Raw genomic sequence first — 21,670 nt, forward strand, 5'->3', positions numbered from 1 at the left:
CAAAACTGAAAACCGAACAGTAGAAAAAATATTGCCTGGTCAAAAAAATTCAGGTTTCTGTTGTGACATGCTGATGGAAAAGTTAAAATCTGTCACAAATCTTTGGATCCACCCCGACTTGTATTAATGGGACAGGCAGATGGTGGTGTAATGTTGTGCAGAATGTTTCCTGGTGTATATTTATGCTAAAATATCACTAAATTCCACTAAAATGGTCACAGTTACTTCAAAAGCTAACATTCATTATCAAAGCACAATGTAACAGCACCTTCCCTTCATTACTTACTCTATGGCTCTCCAGTAATAACATGATAGTATGCTCACTGTATATGCTCATTCAGTTTTCGTAGCTATTATGTGCTGTACATAGAAAGATGTGTTTTGGGTGAACTGGTGACTTTCAATAGCCCATGGTGTATGTGTGTGTGTTACACTGCTCAGGTGTATAGATGGGTAATTGATTGTACATTGTTTGCATGGGTGAATATACCACTCTTAGTCCCTTTTGGATTAAGCTGACAGCGAAATACTACATAATAATAGTTGAACTTTGCTTAGTGCCACTCAGTTGTCTGGTGACACACACACACACACAATGCAATCTGTTCACACACACACACACACACAATTCTGTTCTTGCAAATGTGAAAAAGTGCCCGAAGTAAAAAGAATGTCATTGATTGAACACACCTTTCCACCTCCAAAGTCATGCCTACGATGATATTAATTTAAGGACCTTGGGATGATTGATAATCAGAGAAATAGAATGTCACTGTGGACTCCACGTTTCAGGCTGTCTTGGGTAAAACTGTACCTTAAAGCCAGTTGGAGACACTTTGGGATGCATTTTCATGTGTGATGCTGGATCAACAGCAACTTTCTGCATCGTCGTTTCATTGGCACAACGCTCCAAATTACCGGCGTTTACACTGTTTCTTATGGGGAAAACGGCTTCGCTGTACGTTGCGTCGCCGTAGCTTTTCGCTCCACACCAGCAGGGTGGTGTTGTGGGGAAACAAGGCTCCGTACGTACGTACCTGGATTAGTTCTGCTCTTGAGCGTGACCGCATGTGTCTCGCGCGGCGCGAGTCAGTCGCTCCCTTCCCTTCGCGAAGCCCACGAGAAAAGGCACGTGCGCTCGTGTGCGCAAAGATGTTCATAAAGTCTCGCATAACATCACGGATGTTACAGTTGTAACGCTCACCCGTCATTGTGGGTTATTGGAGCACTCTATCTATGACAATTGCAGGAGAGTCCCAGCGTGGACGCGCACTGCAGCGCGTTCATGGTGTTATTACTCTTAGTTAACCGTTTCCGAACGTCCCGACGAGACGCCACAAAAGGAGGAGAGGTCTGTGTGCGGCGATCGACCGACAATTACACCACTAAATACCTGAAAGCAAATATGCATACAAACAAATTATAATACGTACGGGATATTAACAGTTAAATTGCTCGCGTTAGTTAGAATTATAGCACTTTCCTTTCCTAATAGCTCATGTTTATGCGAGAATGAAGGCAGCTTGGTGTCAGAGTAGTGTCAGTGTGCGTCTGATCAGAGTTGACAGGACCGGCATCTCCACTGTGGACCCATATTGTGAGAAATCACTTTCACTCACTGCACTCTACTCCGGTCTTGGACTCTTGCTTGCAGCTGCGGGAGCCATGGAAGGAAGGCTGCATTTTTTCACTCTCATCTGAATTGCCGAGTGCTCGGTATTTGCATATTGAGGCGACATAATCTGCTGTGTGTTTGCTTTTTTTTTTTTCATTTGGATTGGGATTTTTTTTTTTTTTTTTTTTTTTTTCTCTCCTCTCCGTAGGTTCGGCTCCACCGATTGCATCGCGGAGCTCGTTTCCGAGGAGCAGCAGGGCTGAGAGCTCCATCCATGCAGCCGCAAAGGTAAGAAGAGCAACGTGCAAATCTGTCATCGCATAACATTATTACGCCGGGCTTTTCTTTCTCCACAGCATTTCATCTGCTGCGCATTAAATACCCACCACTGCGACGCTGCTCTAACACATGCACGCGTTAGTAACGGCACGTTCGGTTCGGTACCGTACATGACATGATGATGTTCTCGATGCACGCGGTCGCGGTCTGCGCCGCCTGTACTCGAGCAGTTTCTGAATGCAGCATCTGAACAATAATGAGGAGCAGGCAGCACCAGCAATCGGAGCAGATGTTAAATTCGCGGGGCATATTAAACAATACGAATGTAATTGATTAAATCAGAATACGAAAACGAGCAAGGCATACCATTTGAAATGCAATCAAAATTGCTCTAGATGAAATTAATCTGAACGACATGCAATTGAATTGGATTTGGTGGGGGGTTGAGTTTTAAAACATCATCATGCCGGGTTAAATTCCATACTTTGATACACACGTTTTGACTTTAATGTTTCGATTACGCTCATATAACTTGGTCTTCTTGAAATTCCAATTTAATGTTATTATTCCCCTTTTTCCACAGATTGCTAAAGGTTCAAGGTAATGCACTATTTAAAAATAAGTTGTCTCACCCAGGTTTGCTGCAGACTGTGGGGGGGGGGGGAGACTGTCGCCTGTTGCTGCGAACCGCACCTCGGTTACTCGGAGCTCTATTGGCTTTGTCCAATTATAGGGCTTTTTTACGGTGGGATTTCTGTATCTTGGCCTTAATAAATCGTGTGGGTTTGAACTGGTTGTGGGTGCTATTTTCAGAAAGACTGAGGGGGGGAGAGAAATGCAAGCGCCACCTATCGGACCCTCTAGCACTAATAAGCACAGAATAATTTATTTATCCAGAAGGGAAGATTTCGGTCCAGATTTAAGGTTTTGTTAGCATAGAACGTTAAGTAGCTCAATATCTTAACATGATCGGGGCACTATCATTAAATTTAAAAGATTCGATCAACGCCAGCATAGTCTTTATTTTCGGTTATCGCTCAAGTAGTAATTTGAGAAAGAAACTGCAATAAGTGTATAATAATGCACAATTACGTTAATTCTAAACGAGTTTTGGGTAGCTGTAATGCTTAATCTTTTTTTCTCGCGTACCTCCACTCGTGTCGTTTTTACTGGTTATTGAATTGAAATGACATTTTAAGCGAAAGTCAAAACAATGGTGGTATAAATGACGCAACTTGAGCGTTTGAGGCAAACTGCGTTTTAATTATACTTGCATGTCCGTGTTATTCACATCGTATTAACACAACTTTGCCGAGTCTAACGCTTTAATTTTGTGAAATTGAGTCCTGTGCAGTAATACTGCGCACACGAACGCTGAGGGTCCGACACTTTCTGCAGCAAGGTCAGGGTGAAACTCGATACCGGAGCAGCGCGGGGGGGGGGAGGGGGTTGTTCGAAAACGACGCTTCCTATTGGTGGAGACACTCGCAGGCTGTGCGCTTTACCTCCCCCCGCAGCGAAAATTATTGCCCTTTCCTCGCGAAAGTTCAGACCCTTCGCGCTTCGGAGGAGAGGCGATGCGGCACGAGGTGGAAGCGGCGCGGCGGTGTTCTTGCTTCAGGAGGATGGTGTCCCGTCAGTGTGTTCCAGACCGCGTGGAGCTACACCTCCTGCACGTCCACTTCTTCCACTTCCACTTCCAGCTCCACTTCCAGCTCCACCGCCACTAGCGACGCGGCTCCTGCGCTCGCTCCTCGGACCTCGCTTTCAGCCCCGCGCTGACGCTCGCTGTTGTTCGTGTGCTCTGACTCTGACTCTGACTCAGGGGCAGCAGCAGCGCGGACGGGGCCGGTCCTGCATGGATGGTTATGGGGAAAGGAGCGGGACCTTCGGTGGCAGCAGCGGCCAGGATCCTCGCCGCACTCATTTACCTGTTTCCCGCGGGTAAGGCTGGCAAATAACACTTCACTTGGCTTTATTTTATATTCTCTGTTCAACGTGGTGTGTGATGCGGCGTGGGGGTGTGTGTCACTTTCGGGGTCGGCGATTTCATTCTCTCAGCACCGCTGGAGTTGTTTTTTCAGCTCTCTTTATAAGTTTATACTTTATTTAGATGATTGATACCATCATCGTGGGTGTATTGTCTCTATAAGAGTAGGACCTGCTGTGTGTATATAAATATTAATAAGTAAGTAATTGTAATAAAACACATGATGATGATGATGTTGTGGGCCAGCAGCTGCTCCTTACTTACCCTTCAGCAGGAATACCCTATGAGAATGGGTAAATCGCTGTGAAGTTGGTTATCCTAAAGTGTAACCTCCCGTAAATAAAGATATCAGCTAAATACAGGCTAGTAACTGAGGGAGATTTTGTATTCAGTCTCTATTTTCCAGTTTTTTTATTCTTTCATGAATCATGGACAGCTTCTTTTTTTTTGCCAAAGTTCATTAATGACAGCGAGCAGTCAGATTTGGAATTCTGAATGTGTTGACAAATGATTTATTTATTTTTTTTTAATCTTTACAAGTTTTTCAGCAATTTGTAGATAAAAGTATCATAATAAGGGCTTGTCTGTGATTCATATCTTGTCTTTGTAATTTATCAAATGGAAATGGTGTTTAAAAAAGTAGATAAACTATGTTATTTATAGAAGTTGTACATCTTTTATATACTGGTTGTCCAGGTTTTGCAAAGAATCAAATAAAGAAATAAGTGCAAGTGCTTGTAGCAGTTGCATGGGACTGTACATACTGCACATAGTATAGACACTTTACTCTTGGTCAGTTTATAGTTGCAAAATTTTGCATATACCAGATTTTCAAAATGTTTTTTGGTAATAACTTTTCTGTCGGACTCTCTTGTCTTTTATTATTTATGACTATTTTAAGTGCTTATAAAATCTTAGAACATGACCACTGGAGCAATGTGCAAAACTGCAGTCATTTTATACCTGCTTCATGATTTGAAGATGCTTGGTTTGTGTATTCTTTAAAGTTTATGCATAAACAAGGGAGTGGTGATCCAGAAATGTCAGAAAACTTGAAACTTTGTTCCATAACAGATGACTTTTGATCAGGCAACTTTTTTTTTGTGCTTTTTGCAACTATGCAGGTGATATTTATTGTCAAGGGAAAATAAATCTGACAGATTGAATCTTTTGTTTTGGATCTCAAGAGAACCAGTGCTAAACTTCCAATGAGCTGTTAGAGAATGGATTAAACTTTTGAATAAATTCCAGTTCAGATTCAGATGAAGCCAGGTGGAGCTTGCTGAACTCACTGAACCTGTCTTTGCAGACACCCAGTACAAACACCTGAAATACCCATTGCGAATGAGGTCAATACGTCAGACCTGATCACATTGCACAGAAGATCATAGTTGACAACCTCCCTCTTATTTCTTTCACTTTGACTTCTTTGTGCCAGGCTTGGCAAACTCAGTATAGCTTGAATGATATGTTCTTAACGTGTGAGAACGCCCTTGTTTATTTGTGTAACCCACTCGTGAATGGCAAACAAAAAACATTGCAGTTAATGCATAAATCTTTGTGCTCCCATTTGTCTTATGGATGCAGAAATTGTTCTGATGTGATTTCTGATTTCCAGTCTACCTTGGCCAGTATTGCCGTGTGTGCCTGCATTTGTTACCCTCTCTTCAGGTATTTCGCTTGGCTAAGTAGGGTTTAAATAATTTGTCGGTTAATGCATTGCAAGTAGTAGGTGTTTGTGTTCACAGCGAAAATGGAGCTATGAAAATATTCTTTGTGGATTTTTACCTCGGACTGATGATGTTTAGATGTCACCGCATTCCTCTCGGCTGCTGAAATTGTAGATGAAATGAGATACAGGAACATAGCGTGGATGCCCCAAGGCTGCTTGTGTCTTCATGAGTTATATGTGCCATCAGAGAGGTTTTTCTTTGTCGCTGCCTTAACTGCGAATGTGCTGCGCTTTCTTCATGTTCTTAGTAAGGTTTGTCTCTCCGAAATGGCCCTATTTTCAGCTAACGTCTTGCGCTGTCTCTATGTTTCTGTTTGTATTGCGTTCCAGTCAACCTAGTCTTTCTGTCACTATTGGTATTTTCCATATCCTGTGCACATTTACATTAATTGTAATGAATTTGATGTGAAATCCATCATCATGTATGCAGCATTTTCAGCAGAATATTAAGACCTTGTTGAAAGCACACTTCATGTTTACATGGGCTAAATGTAGCCTTATGTCGGAATCTGCACGTTTTGAATACTTTCTTCTGTATATTTTTCATATGTTCTGTTTTTTTTTTTTTAAATTTTACATCACCTTACCACCAAAGGAAAAAAATTTAAAAAATTAATAACATTCCTGCTGTCAACTTTGCAGTCAACAGATTGATTGAGACAAATATTGGCAAACTGTAAACACGTAAACTATCAAGACCTTTCTTTTGTATAGTTAGTTACAGGTAAATAGAGGGACACATTCTTTGTTGTGTTGTTTAATGCGTTATTTTTTTATGTATCAAAGTGTATGTTTACGTTAGAAGGTTCTGGGTCTCGGGTGGTTTAGAGTCACATTTTTGAAACCACCAGAAGCTTTTAAAGTAGTATTGAAACTATTGAGTAGTATTAAAGTAAAGATACTGAAATGATAGATACTGAAACTTCCATTCCTCACATAATGGGGATAATTTGTTCTGTGATCTCTCCCTGTTAGAATTACTGTTTTGAAGGATTCAAAGTAGCATTGTTTGTTTTTGGATGAATGAAAACATTTTTATACCCAGTTGGGGGGGGGGAGAGACCTAAAATTAATTGAAATACCAAAAGAAATGTTTTTTTTTTTTTTTTTTTTTTGTATGACAAAAGTTTATAGGATTTTTAACTATTTATTTCTACAGGAATTTTTATGTTTTCATTCGTTATCAATAAGTTTGTCGAAAGCAGGATCACGGCAGTCAGGAGGCTGTTCCGGAAGCACTGCCCATGAGACATGCTACACCCTAGATGGAGGCATTTTAATAAATTTCCTCACAGATATTTATGATATAAAGAAATAGAATCCACCAAGTCATTGCTCATGTCTTTCACTCTGCTAAGGATGCAGACAATATGCTATTAGAGGAACTGTATAGATCCACTGTCAAGTTCTTGATTCTTGATCCTGCTGTCAGACCCTGAAAAAGTTACCCTGACTTGCCCCAGTAAAAAAATTACCTTGTAAATAATTGTAAGTACCTTAATGCTGTAAAGACATCAGTATCAGCATAATGAACTAATAATAACAATAGTATTGAATCTGCTGCTTCACTTGTGGTTGGTTGAACTTGTCATAGGAAGCAGGAATATATAGTTGGTTTTGTTGTGTAGGTCGTTTGGTTGGTGATAAATTAAAGGACAATGGCCAGGTTGACTGCCGAGGGACAGAAACCTTCTGGGTTAGTGGCACCAAACACATGTCTCTGTTCCAAACTATCTGCTACAAGGCAGTGTACAGAATACAATGACCTCAAAACAAAAAAATATGATTTTGCTATGATAAAGGTATAGATTTTCTTAAGCTGCTGTAGTGATTCCCCCCCACTTCACTGTATGGTTCCCAGTTATATGAATGGTGATTGAATTGTTATTCTCAATTCTGGTGTAACAGGACAGTAGGAAGGCATTTACATCCAGGAATTAGGTAATCTAGTTTTGCGCTTAAAAATATAGCATGACACATTCTTTTCAGGGACTTTGCAAATGCCCTTTCTTTATATTTTTAAAATGTGGTTTTAAATTAATTTTCCAATTTACCACACACTTTGTGGTTTGCAGAGCTCAGCCGCTTCAGCGAACAGAGTAGTACAATTTGGCCGTCAGTCTTTGCTCTGCGTAGTTGGCTTGGAGTCCCAGGAGGCAGGGAGAACACGATTCCTTTTTCTTTAGGAGCTTCCACTATCTTGCCTGTGTGATGAAATTTGACCTAATCCATTGGTACAAGGGTAATTGCTGTTGGTCCTCTTAATGGCAAATTACATTGTCTCTATTCAGGAGGTAAAGGATGCCACTTCCCATACGCTGCCTTCTTTTCAAGCGTAATTTCTTTAAACGTTATTTTGTAAATATTCCGTTTCTCTAGCCAAGGACTTTTCTTGCCGCTTACTGGAGTGCAAAGGAATGCGATATTGTTACGAGAATGTTATGTGGGCAGATGTCTGAAGATTTGCGACTCTAAATTAGGCAAAATCCCCCCTAAAGCTGTATGTTTTTTTCAAAATTCTGTTCTAATTCTCTGAGAGTTTGTGCAGATATTCCTTCTGAGTGGACCTGTCATTTCTCCTTTCTCCCTGGAGGTCTGTGACTCTTGTCTCCTGTTTGCAGTCAGTTTACAGTGTAAGATCCTCAAGTGTAACTCGGAATTCTGGTCCTCCACCTCCGCTTCGGGCTCCGAGATGGACTTCTGCATTGCTCTGAGAGCCTACAACACCTGCGTCCGCCGCACGGCGCGGACCTGCCGCGGGGACCTTGCCTACCACTCGGCCCAGCACGGGATCGAGGACCTCATGGGCCAGCACAACTGCTCCAAAGACGGGCCCACCTCCCAGCCGTCCCAGACCAGGAGAGGATCTCAGGACCCGCTGCCACCGCCAGACAGCCAGGAGCGCTCCGATGGTCCAGAGATCTGCCACTACGAGCGCAGCTTCCCTCGGCACTCCGCTCCGCCAAACTATACTCACTGCGGCTTCTTTGGAGACCCGCACCTCCGTACCTTCAGCGATGACTTCCAAACCTGCAAGGTGGAGGGAGCATGGCCCCTCATTCACAACAAATACCTGTCTGTGCAGGTGACCAACGTGCCAGTTCTGCCTGGCTCCGCAACTACAGCCACAAACAAGGTGACAGTCCCGATTTGCAAATAGGTTAGCTCTCGAATAGTTTGTACTGTCGTTCACGTTCCATAGTCGCGTGTCCTTTTTAGGGCCGCCATGGTCCAACGCCTATCCCGAAATCGCTGGATGCAAAACTAGGAGTGCCGCACACCAGATGGGACACCATTCCATCGCAGGTGTTTGTGTATAGTTGTGTGAAAGCAACTTCTGGACATGAGATGCCAGAATTTTGGTGGTAGTATCTGTTCATGTGAAGTCCTGCTGTATCTGTGCTAGAGGAGATTGAAGAGCCCTTGGGTTTCTAAAACCACATCAACTTTTCCAAAGAATGTCTTTAAGTCAAATTGCTTCACTTTATTCGTCATTATTGATACCATCTGGAAATCTAAGAGTCTACAGTCAAATGTTTGGCAAGGATGTGCAGACACTTTGACAAATGTTATGCGTTTGTCAAAAACTATTGGTAGGCGGACAAAATGGGTTTGGGGGTCATTCGTTATTTGTATACAGCAGTTGCCATGGTTTGTCAGAATAGTTGATGTTGGCTGTATTTTAAGACATAACAACAGTAATTTGCTGTTATCTTTGGTTTTATCAGTTATCCAGGTACAAGTTTGAATATAAATGTAATGTTTGCTTTTTCAGAGGTACAGCAATTGTCTCCAAAAATGAAACATGCTTTAACTTCCATATCGTTCACTCATTAGGAGGCTGATATTTAGTTAGTATTTATCTTCTATACACCATCCAGCATTTTCCATATGAGAAATGGAAGTGATTCTGTGCTGAATGTATTTTGGGGGGGAAGTATTAACATGTGTCCCAGCTGTGCACAGAAGAGCTCTTTCAGCATGTACAAGCGGGGGGTGGTGGGGTGCATGACTGTTTAATTAAATGGCAGCTTTTTGCCCATTCCACCCCCCACACAGATCAGAGCTATACCACTGTCCCAAGGTCTCATGTCAACGACTCATTGCCCCCACTGAAATTGCACAGCCAGAAATCCAACTGGGCTTAAGTTGAATCCAGTGTTTGTTCCTTAAATGCTCGAAGGACTGAAGCTCTGCAGAGAGGGTTTGGTTACAACGGATGGGTTCTAAGCCTGAATTGCCTTTGTGTCCTTCAGTTTCTAGTCTGGTTCTCCATAACCTCAACCATGTGTTTATTTTGGCTCTTGTATGTAGAATTTGTGCTGCAGTGAAACACTGGCCAGGTTGAAGGCAGGGCGTGTACTGCACAGGCTTATGGTGCATATCCCTGTATACGAGCGTGTTGCAGGCAGTGCTGGTGCTTTGATTACTCACCGTTTTCCTCTTGCTCTAAAAAGAGTCCCCGTTTAATAAAGGAGAGGTGCATAGCTATTTATTTCTAAATATATGTGAGCTATTCGTTCACTTCTGGCAGTCTTACAAAGATGTGAGTGGCAGAGCTTTACGGTCCATCTTGATAGGCTGCACTTTTTATTAATACAGATATTGAAGACCTTATTGACTGCATTTGTTTTTACTTTCTTTGTATGCTCACCATGCAGTGATACTTAATATTCCCTGTCACTTCCTTTTTTTTTTAAATAAAAAACAGATAACCATCATATTCAAGAACTTCCAGGAATGTGTGGACCAGAAAATGTATCACGCAGAGACAGATGAGCTCCCGGCGGCTTTCGCGGACGGCTCAAAGAATGGGGGCGACAGGCATGGGGCCAACACCCTGCGCATCGTAGAGAAGCAGCCGGGGCAGCACGTGGAGATCCACGCCCGCTACATCGGCACCACTATTGTGGTTCGCCAAGTAGGCCGCTACTTGACGTTTGCCATCCGCATGCCGGAGGAGGTGGTGAACTCGCAGGAGGAGAAGGATGACCATGGTTTGTACCTGTGCCGTGACGGCTGCCCGCTCAGCCAGCGCATTGACTTGAGTTCCGCCAAAGACGGCCGCGGCTCAGCTGGAGAAGGAGGGCCCCCGTCACGCGGCTTCACCTACCAGTCAGCGATGGCTGCGTGCAAGGTGCGCCTCCCAGTGGAAGACCTCTACTTCCATTCATGCGTCTTTGATCTTATCACATCTGGAGATGTCAGCTTCACAATGGCTGCTTATTACGCCCTGGAAGATGTGAAAATGCTCCATTCGGACAAGAGCAAATACCATATTTTTGAAAGGTCGTGGCCTGTGAGCAGTTCGGTGCCAGGGAAGCCCCTGGCCAGAGCTCTGTGTTTTGTCAACTTCCTGGCTGTCGTCTTGTGGATTCAGTATTGTTCTCTGCATCTATAGTCTTTTACTTGCATTGACATTACAACTGCCCCCCTCCCCCCATCGTCTGTGCCTGCAAGTGACCCTTTCGCAGTGTCATACCTCTTGTTGTACAGCACTGTTCAATGACCTCATACCATCTGCTGTAGTCTGTCTTGTGGGAAAAGATGTACCTCGAAGCTTTAGGACCTCGGCATCAATTCAATTCAATTTTCAATTCAATTTATTTTATAGAGCGCTCTTCTCAAGCAGTGACACAGAGCGCTTTAACACAGGCAATAAGGCAAAAAAACAAATATATCGGAACAAAGAAGACAGTTGACTACAGACTGTTGTAACACAATGCATTTTTTAAAGCTGTAAATAAGTCTGCTAGCCATGGAGGGATGGAGCTTAAACTCCCAACTGAAAGTCAAGGGAGGGAAAAAAAAAAAAAAAAAAAAAAAACTTCTGGGGGTGCAAGTGCCAGTGGCTGCCCACCCCTCCTGGTGTCTCTACATTAAATAAGACCTCTAAGCCAGTTTACAAGTAATAATGGCATTTTTGCTGCTCAATCAAAAGCAACATTGTACATTGCCAGGCAGGTAGAGGCAGGTTCGCGTTTTGAAAATCTTTGACTGTGGTCAGAAACGGTGGTAACGTCAGATGTGAAGCAGGGGCATATTGGATAATTTCTGCAAGAAGGCAAACTAGAATGATTTGTTGAAGATTTCCTTTAACATAGACAAATGCCAGAGTGTCTCACTATAGCCTTGTACTATTAATAAAGAGGAGGTCTTTGCTACCGGTGAACTATGTACATTTGGAGATGAGCATTTTGGGAACCTTTTTCTTATTGGTTTTTTATGATTGGAAACACAGTGGCACCTAGTACTGGTAGCAACCTCTAATTGAAAAGAGCATGTTTTATGATGGACAAGATGATAAAAAGCTGAGATTTTCCATGCAAGACCCCGTCAAGACCTCCTCTTTATTAATAGTACAAGGCTATAGTGAGACACTTTGGCATTTGTCTGTGTTAAAGGAAGTCTTCAACAAATCATTCTAGTTTGCCTTGTTTACGAAAATGAAGAGCACTTGGTACTGGTACTACTTGTTACAGTTTTTAGGATATAGCAGACATGGATATTTTTGTTTACTAATGCACTGGTGCCCTAGGAATACTTTCTCGGCTAGACAAATACTGTGCTTTTTTTTAAGCATATCTTATGGAGGTTCCCGCTTGGAAAAATTTATGTATTCCACCCAAGATGTAGTTAAGTGTCAGTATCGCAAGAGATTCATAATTTTTTCCTAAAAATGGGCCCAACGCACACACAAATACAAGCAGACATTCTCAATTAAATGAATCAGTTTTCATCAATTAACAGGTTCTGAGAATTCAGGTCTGGTCTTTTGAAGATGTAATGGATTTCTACCTGCTTTCTTCCATGTGGATGTTTAAAAATTCAAATCAGATGATGATGCAGAGATTTGGGGTCAATTTTGAGTCCTCGCTGACAAGGCAGTAACAACCTTTCCCAGAAAAAATATTGATTTTGGTCTCTCCTGACCAGCTCAATCCGAGAGGTGGAAACTTACTTGCTGACGGATCCTTAACATGAAAAGTACATTTGTAAATTCAAATGGTTGTGACTTGGCTGTGCTGCAGGGCTTGTGGAATTACATCTCTCTATGGGGCAATGAATTTATGGTTTATAAGCCATGCCAGAGAACAAGTGCTCATGCCAGTGGTTTCCACATAGCTAACTCGCGCTGAGGAGGTTCGCAGTGGAATAAGCGTTTTGGACAGAGCCAACGCTTTGGTGTGGAGAACCGAAAGCTGCTGCTGAGTGGAAGTGTCAGGCTGTAGGAGGGACATGGTGGTCGTTACTTGTCCCTTGTGTCCGTCACACAGCGGCTTGGATATTTTTGCTATCATCACACAGTTGTCATTTATTTACAAGCCACGAAGCTTGCAAATAAATTTTGGTTTCATATGGTTTCATCATAATGTTTCTTTTGCACATTGTTGCCAGAGTCAGTGGGTTAGTTTGAATTAATTTCAAGGTTTAAGTTGTCAGTTCTTGGGCCTTTTTTTTTTTTTTTTAATAACCCTCCCACCCCCTCCCAACTGTAATATTGTATGTCACGTTTTGTATATGCTGTTTAGCATGTACAGTAGGCGATTTCTGAGGTTCTTATTTTTTAAGCCCTGTTACACAGGTATCAACTGGGTTCAGAACTAGTAACAGCCAAGCAGTTTCACCAGAGGAATTCATACCATCATGTTACTGCCCCATCTCATCAGTTGGCTTATGGTTAATTTCCACTGTACTGTTGAATGGCAGTAATACTGATCAGTTTACAATCTTAACAGAAACCTTTGTACTTGGTTTCGTGATCAGAGAATCTTATTTAAATAAGTGTGAAATGAGAATTTTTGCAGTGAAGTAACACCAACTGTTCACCTTTAAATTAGTTCTTTATGGTATTTTTGGTGCGATCTCTTACAGCTTGGGATTGGTTTGGAACCAGGCGATACATTTTACTTGAACAGTAACAATTCTTAAATCAAATGTCCATTTTGCTAATGTGTTCTAAGTGTTATGCTCACTGGTCCACTGAATTAATTTCTGGATATTTTTGGAGTTATTGCTTAAAAGTGAATGGAGATGATGTATGTTTAACTTTTAAAATTGCAATTTGCATTGTCTGTAATACCTTTAAAGATAGATGTGACTTGTACATAACATTGAGCAGCTGGTAAATTATTCTCTAGTGTTTTTAACTAAGTATTTTATATGAGGGGAGTGCAAGTGAATCAATTAAAAAAATGTTAACATGAATTCCACTGCAAGATAAGGCCTAATACACGACTAACTGGCACATTTGAGATCAGTTTGTGGTTAAGGTAATTTTATAAGATCTCAAAGTAAAATAAACCGTGGTCTTTGTGTTACTAAAGAGAAAGCACTTTACATTTTGATTCTCTTTTCTTAGCTCCTATCTGTTTGTAACATAATTGTGACAAGGACTTGTATTACAAGGAAAAAGAATCAAATTATAAAACTGTGTAAGGATGAAATGGTGTAAAGATGCCTGAAATATTAGATGTTTGTATTGTGACTCTTGTATATACTGTAAATTATTTATTGGAAGATTAAAGTCCTGTTAAGTCATGTTGTCCATGGTTTTGAATGAGACTTTAGCTCATGATTGCTGCACTATACTCCAATCCTATTAAAGAATGAAGGACTTGAAATTTAATGCAATAGACCGTGCTGCACTATAAGTAATACTGGTATAACTTTTATTTCAAAGAGAAACAGAATTTTTATACTGTAACTATTTCTGTAAGCATGTATTAGAGTTTCCAACAGGGGTACCAAATCAGCACCTAACTACAGTTGTGAAGTTATTTTAAATACTTTTATTTATATGCTTGTAGGATTCGTCAACTACTGCAGGAGGATTTAAAATGTTTTCCTTTTTTAATTAATGTATGAAATGATGGACAGGCACCTTGTACAGTGCGTGTTCTGAGAAAGGCTGTGGATCAAGGTAACCCCGAACCGAACAAGAGGTTTCTGAAAAGGGAGATTAGTCTAATATGGTAGGAAAAGTCCTTATGTGACCGGTTCTGTACAGTTTAATGTAAAGAAATCTGATAACTGAAGACAGGGCGCCACCCAGCGGTTCTCAGAGGTTTGACGTTTATAACCGAGCATTTTGTAATCAGCATAAATATACAGTATATTCCCCATGGAGCTGTTGCTTACATTAATATTGATTCACTTAGCAGATGCTTTTCTCCAAAGTGACTAACATCTCAGAGATAAATACAATGAGTGCATCGCATCAACTTCTTACAGTAGAGTAATATTGTTTGGCCTGTCTTGGCCGAACAATATTATTGTTCAGCTGTATCATCTCTGGTCTATCACATTAATTATATCAGTAAGCTACACAGAAAAATATCCCTGGAATGCAAAAGAATTACTAACAATTATGGCAAGTATTGCTTCCATAAAGTTATTATTAAAGATGAATGCATAACACTTTGAATATAAAAAGATATCCATCATTTCAAAACATTAAATCAGTTCAATATATGTGGAAGTGTTATTATTAATGCAATATCTAAAACACTGCAGGATATTTTTAGCATATTTAAAGATTTCTAATATGCCAAAATTGAAATGTCTCACAAGAAATCAGATGTTACAGTCTGTATCATATACTTTCTGTTAATTTACACGTCTTCAAATGTTAAATACGTCATTAAATATTTGTGTATCTAGTCCTGACATTTGGGCACATCCTCTATATAAAACAGTGTATATTCCTTTAGCTCATGTATGTCTACTAAGCAACTTGCCCTGTTAACCCACCTAGAGTTATTTACCCATTCATACAGGTAGTCAATTTTCATGAAGCAATTAAGGGTATGCATCTTACTCAAAGGTACTACAGAAGTAGGTGGGATTCGAACCTGTGACCTTTAGAGCCAAAGACAATAACAATGACCACTACACGATCAGCTGCTGTAGCACAAAATATGTGGAGGATTTCAATGTCATTATAGATTAACTGAATTTTGAGAATATTTAAATCAATTCATCTTATTCATGTCAGCAACCGCACGCAGTAATGCTTTTTCTTGTTGCCTAGAGAACCCGTGAACAAAAATAATTCTGAATTTTCTGTCTCTGAGCGCCAACCCAGCACATAATCATTAGCCTTGACAGATGATCCTTTTAACACCTGAGTCAACAACATGATGCTATTTAAAGCGATATATAGCAATACATCTATAATGTACCACATGTTTTTACTTATGTAATGTCCAAGCATGCTATTTCTATCCTTGGTGAGTTCATGCTGTGCACCTGAAAAGGGTATCACATCAAAGCAATGTACACTGACAGAAAAGTGCCAGATAGTCTGACTCCTGCAGACGTCAACAGCTGCCAGTGGGTTCCCACTGTCTACACCAGGGCATGATTGACAACTACTACGTACTGGACAGTTTAAAATGTGCAACTTCCAATTTCAGTTGTCACTCTTCAAACATGTGCATTCTTGCCTGTTCAGTTTTGACTTGCACATCTAAATGTATTCATTTAGCTGAATCTTTTCTCCAAAGCGACATCACAGAGAAAGATACATTGGGTGCATTACATCAGCACACGTCCCTGTTGGCTTGAATTTCTCACATCCCATTATTGCTCTTACCAAAATCATCTTTACAGTACTTCTTCATAACCAATTACAGTTACATCTGGTACATATTCCTTAAAAAATCAGTCCGTCAGAATCCATCTTTCAGAAAAATAGAAATTGATATAAGGGTGCAGCAGTCGGTTACCAATGTGGACTGAATGCACTTAGTTCGTAAAGTAGACGTAGTACCCTTCATCAAACGTCTACATAAATACCCTAATATGAATTGGTAAATCCTAGTTGATTAACATGTTTTGCAATACACCTTGGACAAAGAGCTCAGCTATTTAATAATAACAACAAGAACAATAATAATAACTCCTGCAATGAAGAAGGGCTTCTATAACAAGTTGGAGATGCTCCCATGTCTACAAAATCATGCATCCGAAGTTCAGAAGATCGCACTGGTGAGAACCGCACACATCTGCGCGAAGTGACTGTATAATTTCTTTGTTTTCTTGTTGAGATCTGAATTCGTGAAGGACTATTATTATCAAGAAATGATGAGTCAAGAATTCATTAAAAGAAATTACTCGGAGGGGTTAGGAATAATAATAATAATAATAATAATAATAATAATAAAATGTTGTATATTACTACTGCTAATAAAGTTAAAGCCAGTGAGTAAAGGCCAACGACATAATTGCGGAGCTAATTAAGGACCGCACCACAGACTACTGCTGTACATCAGCGCGATTTACTGCAGGGCCTCGCACGCACAGAGCTGCAGGACCTCCAGAGCAGGACACGTATGTCCTGAGCGCTTCCGGGTGTGTCGGGATTAACGCATCGTCCTGTCAACAGGCAGCGAGGTGCGGGAGGGTCACGGGACACGTAGTCTGATAGCGAGCGACGAGCTAAACGGCCACGACGACGACGCGGCTGCGTCGCGGTGATGCTTCTCTTGAAAAGACGGTGAAACCGCCGCAGAAATACTGCTCTCGTGGAGAAACGCGGCCATTCTGCGTATGAGCGACGGTAACGCGCTCTCTCGTGCTGCGCTAGGAACACCTGTGTTCCTCCATACCATATCATATGGTAACGGAGTGACAGCGAACGGTGCGACGCGCGCGGTGCTCGTGAATGATGATGGCTCCAGGTTCTAACGAAGCGCCGGCCGTGTAGCTGACACAATAGTAGCTACGCGACGAAGTGCGGGCGCGCTCCCGCGTAGTTTACCGAATAGGTGACGGTGAAATACCGTGCCCAGCGATGCCGGTGACCTCAGTGCACACGCTCTGCGCGCTCCTCTTCGCCGCTGCGCTGGAAGCATATGGAGAGGTGCACACCCTGCCGTGGACCCAGGCGAACGCGACGAGCGCCGTCCACGCGGGAGACCAGCACGCGCACAACAGAACGGACACGGCCTTGACGATAGGCTCGCGCGTCTCTACATTCGTGAAGCAGCTGCCCACGCTGAAGAACTTGGTCATTTTCACCTGCGTGTTCGGCGCCTTGCTGCTCACCTGCCTCGTGCTCCGAGTGTACAGGTGAGGCGCGCGCTCCGAGCAGTGATGCTACTTCTGCGCTACTGTACCACCACTGACCGATTTTATTGTAATATTATTGGCAGGTATCTGGAGTTATCCCTTAAACATTTTCAGGATTTTCACATTAATTAAACGGTGCCGTGTTGGTGCGGTTAACCCGAAGAACAATCATGAGCAATGTTGCGCGCGGCCTAAGGGTATGCCGTTTGATAAGTCTTAGCTTCTCGTTGTTTTCTGCGGTTAACTGGGCCACTGAACTGCATTACAGTAATGATTACTCGGATTAAGGAAAATATCAAAATGTACAAAATGGAGGACGCGTCCAGGGATGCGGCGAGTGCTCTTCCACCGCGGAGGAAGCGAAGGTGCACAGAGATTGCGCTGTTTCCCGTGAGCTTTGGAACGCAAACGTTTTTTTTTTTTTTTTCAGGTCCGGAAGAAAGGTGAGAAAAACTCGAAAGTACGACATCATAACGACGCCCGCCGAGCGCATTGAAATGGCCCCTTTGAACGAAGAGAACGAGGACGAGGAGGACTCGACCCTTTTTGACATCAAGTACAGGTGGGAGCGCGAGCCACGGTCTCGAGCCAAGCGCGGAAGAAGGAAAAAAAAAGCGGGAGCCTGAGACTCCGAGAGCACAACACCCTGCAGTTCTCAGGGCTTCTTAGGTGGCGAAGAAACACCTCTCACCGAACTCGTTGCACACCCTCCACAATAAAATTAAAAAAAAAAAATACTTAAATACATTTAATATTTAAATAAGTGGCAAACTAAATATACCTGGAGTTTCCTGAGAAATGTTTCCATTTTTTGGGCATTGCACTAGTGGTGGTTAAAGTCAAGCGACGTAAATCCTGAAATTGCTGGTCTGAGACACTCTCCTTGAAATATTGTAGCACCCTTAAGGTTCTTAATCTGATATATATATTTTTTCCTCATAAACTAACAAAGAAAGGTCTAATTTTGGATAAAAATCCAGAGAAGCAATTCATTTGTGACAGTTTTATAGCTGACTTCATTGTATGCTTTTGCATCAATCCAAGTGCAATATTGCTGAAGAAACTGAAGGCCACTGTGGGATGCTGCTCTAGTTCACTGAAAACACAATTTCTATAGAAGCACCTTAAACATATAGATGGATATAAGACAATACTTTATTAATCACACCCACACAACAGCTTAACGCATAACAAAATGCCCAGACACCTGAGAAAATGCAGTAACACCCAAACAGATGGACAGATACCAATTTGTTACTAGAAAATTAAAGAAAGGGCGGCAACCTTAAGGTCTCAAAGCATATTTCTACTTCTGTATTAAAGAATAAGCAGGACCTTGGGTGCATAAGCTCACCTTCTATTATTTCTACATGTGACTGAAGCATTTGTCCAAGGCAGCTTAGTGTTACTTCTGTACAATAGTGACTTATAGCAATCGGCTATTTACACAGCAGGATATTTCTACTGTATCACGTCGGTGTAAGAACTTGATAAAGGACGCTACAGCGGTAGGGAGACGTGAACTGGGTAAAATGGCCCTGTCATTTAAACTAACCTCTACCTCTTAATAATTCCATAGCTATTAATAGTTACATTGATTTTAATTTCACTTACAAGTTCTACCCACAAGGCTCCACAATAAATGTACATGCATTATTCAGAATGCCATATCTATTTCTTTCAACGTAAGAAGGGTGACTAAATATTTCTTAACGCTAATTCTGGTTTGAGGGGGACTTTAAAGTAGGCTTCAGAGTATAGGACCTGAGGTAAACCACATCTCATGATTTTTGTGTGGGTTTTGATCCTTGGGTGCTTTGCTTCAAAAAGGAGGTTTTTGATTGGGGTAGCTTTCTATAGCCAAACAAGGAGATCTGGGAAAAAAAATAATAAATTTACACTTGATACAAAAACAGTGAACATGTTTTCACTGCTTCAGCAACAGATTAGTTCAGAACTTGCCCTTCTAGTGAAGTGTAGAGTTAAAGATACATGCAATAATATAAAGAACTGTACTCAGATTGTTGTTTGTAGTAATTTGCCAGAACAAATGCATACTTATTTTCAGTGTATTTTTTGAGAACGGTAATCTCTGTGTACTGTTGACATGTATATTAAGTACATAAAAACAGTGTAGACAGCATCATTCCTGTTGTGCGACTTACCTGTAACTTCAGTACACTAGAGGGAACTATTGCACTTGACAACGTACAATATATCCTCCCCTTATGCACATGCCAAGCAGATATATTGCACTCAGCTATTTGTTTTTAAAATTCTGTAACAGTCATGGTACTGGTTCCATACTCCTTTTATTACATCTGTAAAATGGCAAATATTCATATCATGTAGGCCTGGCTGTGCATAAATGCCGAATCACGTTTACTCACTTATTAAAGTGATTCATGTGGCTTTCTGTTGCTATTGCAAGTGCATTTTACTGCAATAAAATTCAGTTGTGCCTAAAAGGGCTTTTATTTAAAGCCTTTATTAAGTTAAATGCTGATATTCTATTAACTTCATTGTAGAATCTCTTGTGTATCGGTATGGTTTTATGTTTTACCTTTTTTTCTTTTTTCCCCTCCAGATAAAGGCTCACACAACACAAGGCATAATATGTGGATTTTCTGTGCAATTTTTTTTTTCTTTTTTCCACTGAAAGTCAAGAAAGGAACGCATCCTTTTTTCCATACGTAGCCAAGAATCATTTCATCAGTCAGACAATCTTATGTGACTTTATATTGCCACAGACTTGTAACAGTTTATCTCATACATATCAACAGGAATGTAATCCGTAGAAAGTCTGTCGTGCTTGTTCCTTTATTTACTGCAAATTGGACAATCCCTGTGGAATCCATGCAAAATCGGGGCTTATACTTAAACTAGCTATAATCAGAATCTGGACATATTACCAAAAAGTGTAACTGATCTTTATTTTTGTAAAACTCGTGTTGAACTGTTATAAACTACCCTGTAAGTCTTTCCAGGAAGTTGATACTATGTTTTGTCCCTTGTTTCATTGTGTGAACTTGATTACATTACATTAAATTTACTGATATGCTAAGAATTTGCATAACTACAATGAGAATTTTAAAATGTCTAGGTTAAGTGTGCGACTTAACCTATTCATGAGCTGTTTTGATGTACATGGTATCTACATGATGTCCTTAGCATTTCAAGGGCAAGAGGTAGGGTATACTTAAAAACGATAGAATAAATGTGCAAACTCAACTAGTATCCACTGTCCAAATGGTATGGAAGCTATTTTCCTTTTCATGTGGTGCTCAGGTTCTTCCCAGAAAAAAATATATATACATATTCCAAAGTATATGTACTGTACAGTGATAGTTGGAAGCCTGATATAACCTTCAGAAGTTCTGTGCACATATTACTAGCTAGGTTACGACTTTTCCTTTACTAGACCTGGGGCTCAAGAGAATTTTAAGAGTGCCAGTATTAGCTGAAAAAAAATAAATAAAAGTAACATCACTAAGCAAATATCTTTACATTAAAACAAGTTTTTTTTTTTTTTTTTTTTTTTTCTTTCCCCCTCCCTCTTTCTGGAAGCACATGCTGCATTTGTGGTGTTAAAGGGGAAGTTTACCCATTTTAAAATGTAGGTTCTATATAACACTGCCCTTGCTGTATTGATACTTGAGGCCATTTGTTTCCATTATGCACACAAAAAGAAATGGCTCATGGTATCATTCCTTATAGAAAGTGTATGACAGTGCTTGAGCCAAAGCATCATCATGGGCATGAAGACTAAAAATGGACAAATTTTGTCTGTTAATTTATTTACAAGGTACAGTTCACCTAAATTTTATTAGAAAACTGACTTCACATAATAACTAATGATTATGTAATTTTACACCTATAGCAGAATTTTCTTCTGCAGAATAACAGCTGTCAGTTTTACAGAAAATGTTTCTTTTTTTGCCATCCAGAAATGAGGATTTTTATTAATGAAAACTGTCAA

The 21,670-nt window shown here is 40.9% G+C and overlaps 2 protein-coding genes across 3 annotated transcripts; both read left to right on the forward strand.

Moving 5' to 3' along the window:
• The first annotated feature begins 1,119 nt into the window (after positions 1-1,119).
• rgma (repulsive guidance molecule BMP co-receptor a) lies at positions 1,120-11,249 on the forward strand. 2 transcript variants are annotated; one of them, XM_018763745.1, is made up of 5 exons: positions 1,120-1,351; positions 1,824-1,903; positions 3,720-3,838; positions 8,238-8,752; positions 10,328-11,249. In XM_018763745.1, exons 1-5 carry the CDS (start codon positions 1,286-1,288, stop codon positions 11,015-11,017), a joined length of 1,470 nt encoding a protein of 489 aa, XP_018619261.1. In that variant the 5' UTR covers positions 1,120-1,285; the 3' UTR covers positions 11,018-11,249. The 2 variants fall into 2 exon arrangements, with proteins under 2 accessions (XP_018619261.1, XP_018619262.1); XM_018763746.1 differs by having other exon boundaries at positions 1,308-1,716.
• A 5,702-nt stretch (positions 11,250-16,951) lies between these two features.
• Positions 16,952-20,743, forward strand: LOC108941152 (membrane protein FAM174B-like). Its single transcript, XM_018763748.2, has 3 exons — positions 16,952-17,691; positions 18,122-18,253; positions 20,279-20,743. Exons 1-3 carry the CDS (start codon positions 17,414-17,416, stop codon positions 20,280-20,282), a joined length of 414 nt encoding a protein of 137 aa, XP_018619264.2. The 5' UTR covers positions 16,952-17,413; the 3' UTR covers positions 20,283-20,743.
• The last annotated feature ends 927 nt before the right edge of the window (positions 20,744-21,670 follow it).

The sequence above is a fragment of the Scleropages formosus genome, chromosome 11, assembly GCF_900964775.1.
Source record: "Scleropages formosus chromosome 11, fSclFor1.1, whole genome shotgun sequence".
NCBI classification, from domain to species: Eukaryota; Metazoa; Chordata; class Actinopteri; order Osteoglossiformes; family Osteoglossidae; genus Scleropages; species Scleropages formosus.

Coding starts and splice junctions, on each gene's coding strand:
- rgma (XM_018763745.1), top strand. CDS start 1,286: ATGGTGTTATTACTCTTAGTTAACCGTTTCCGAACGTCCCGACGAGAC. Junction 1,352..1,823: donor ACGCCACAAAAGGAGGAGAG/GTCTGTGTGCGG, acceptor TCCTCTCCGTAG/GTTCGGCTCCACCGATTGCA. Junction 1,904..3,719: donor CCATCCATGCAGCCGCAAAG/GTAAGAAGAGCA, acceptor ACTCTGACTCAG/GGGCAGCAGCAGCGCGGACG.
- LOC108941152 (XM_018763748.2), top strand. CDS start 17,414: ATGCCGGTGACCTCAGTGCACACGCTCTGCGCGCTCCTCTTCGCCGCT. Junction 17,692..18,121: donor CTCGTGCTCCGAGTGTACAG/GTGAGGCGCGCG, acceptor TTTTTTTTTCAG/GTCCGGAAGAAAGGTGAGAA.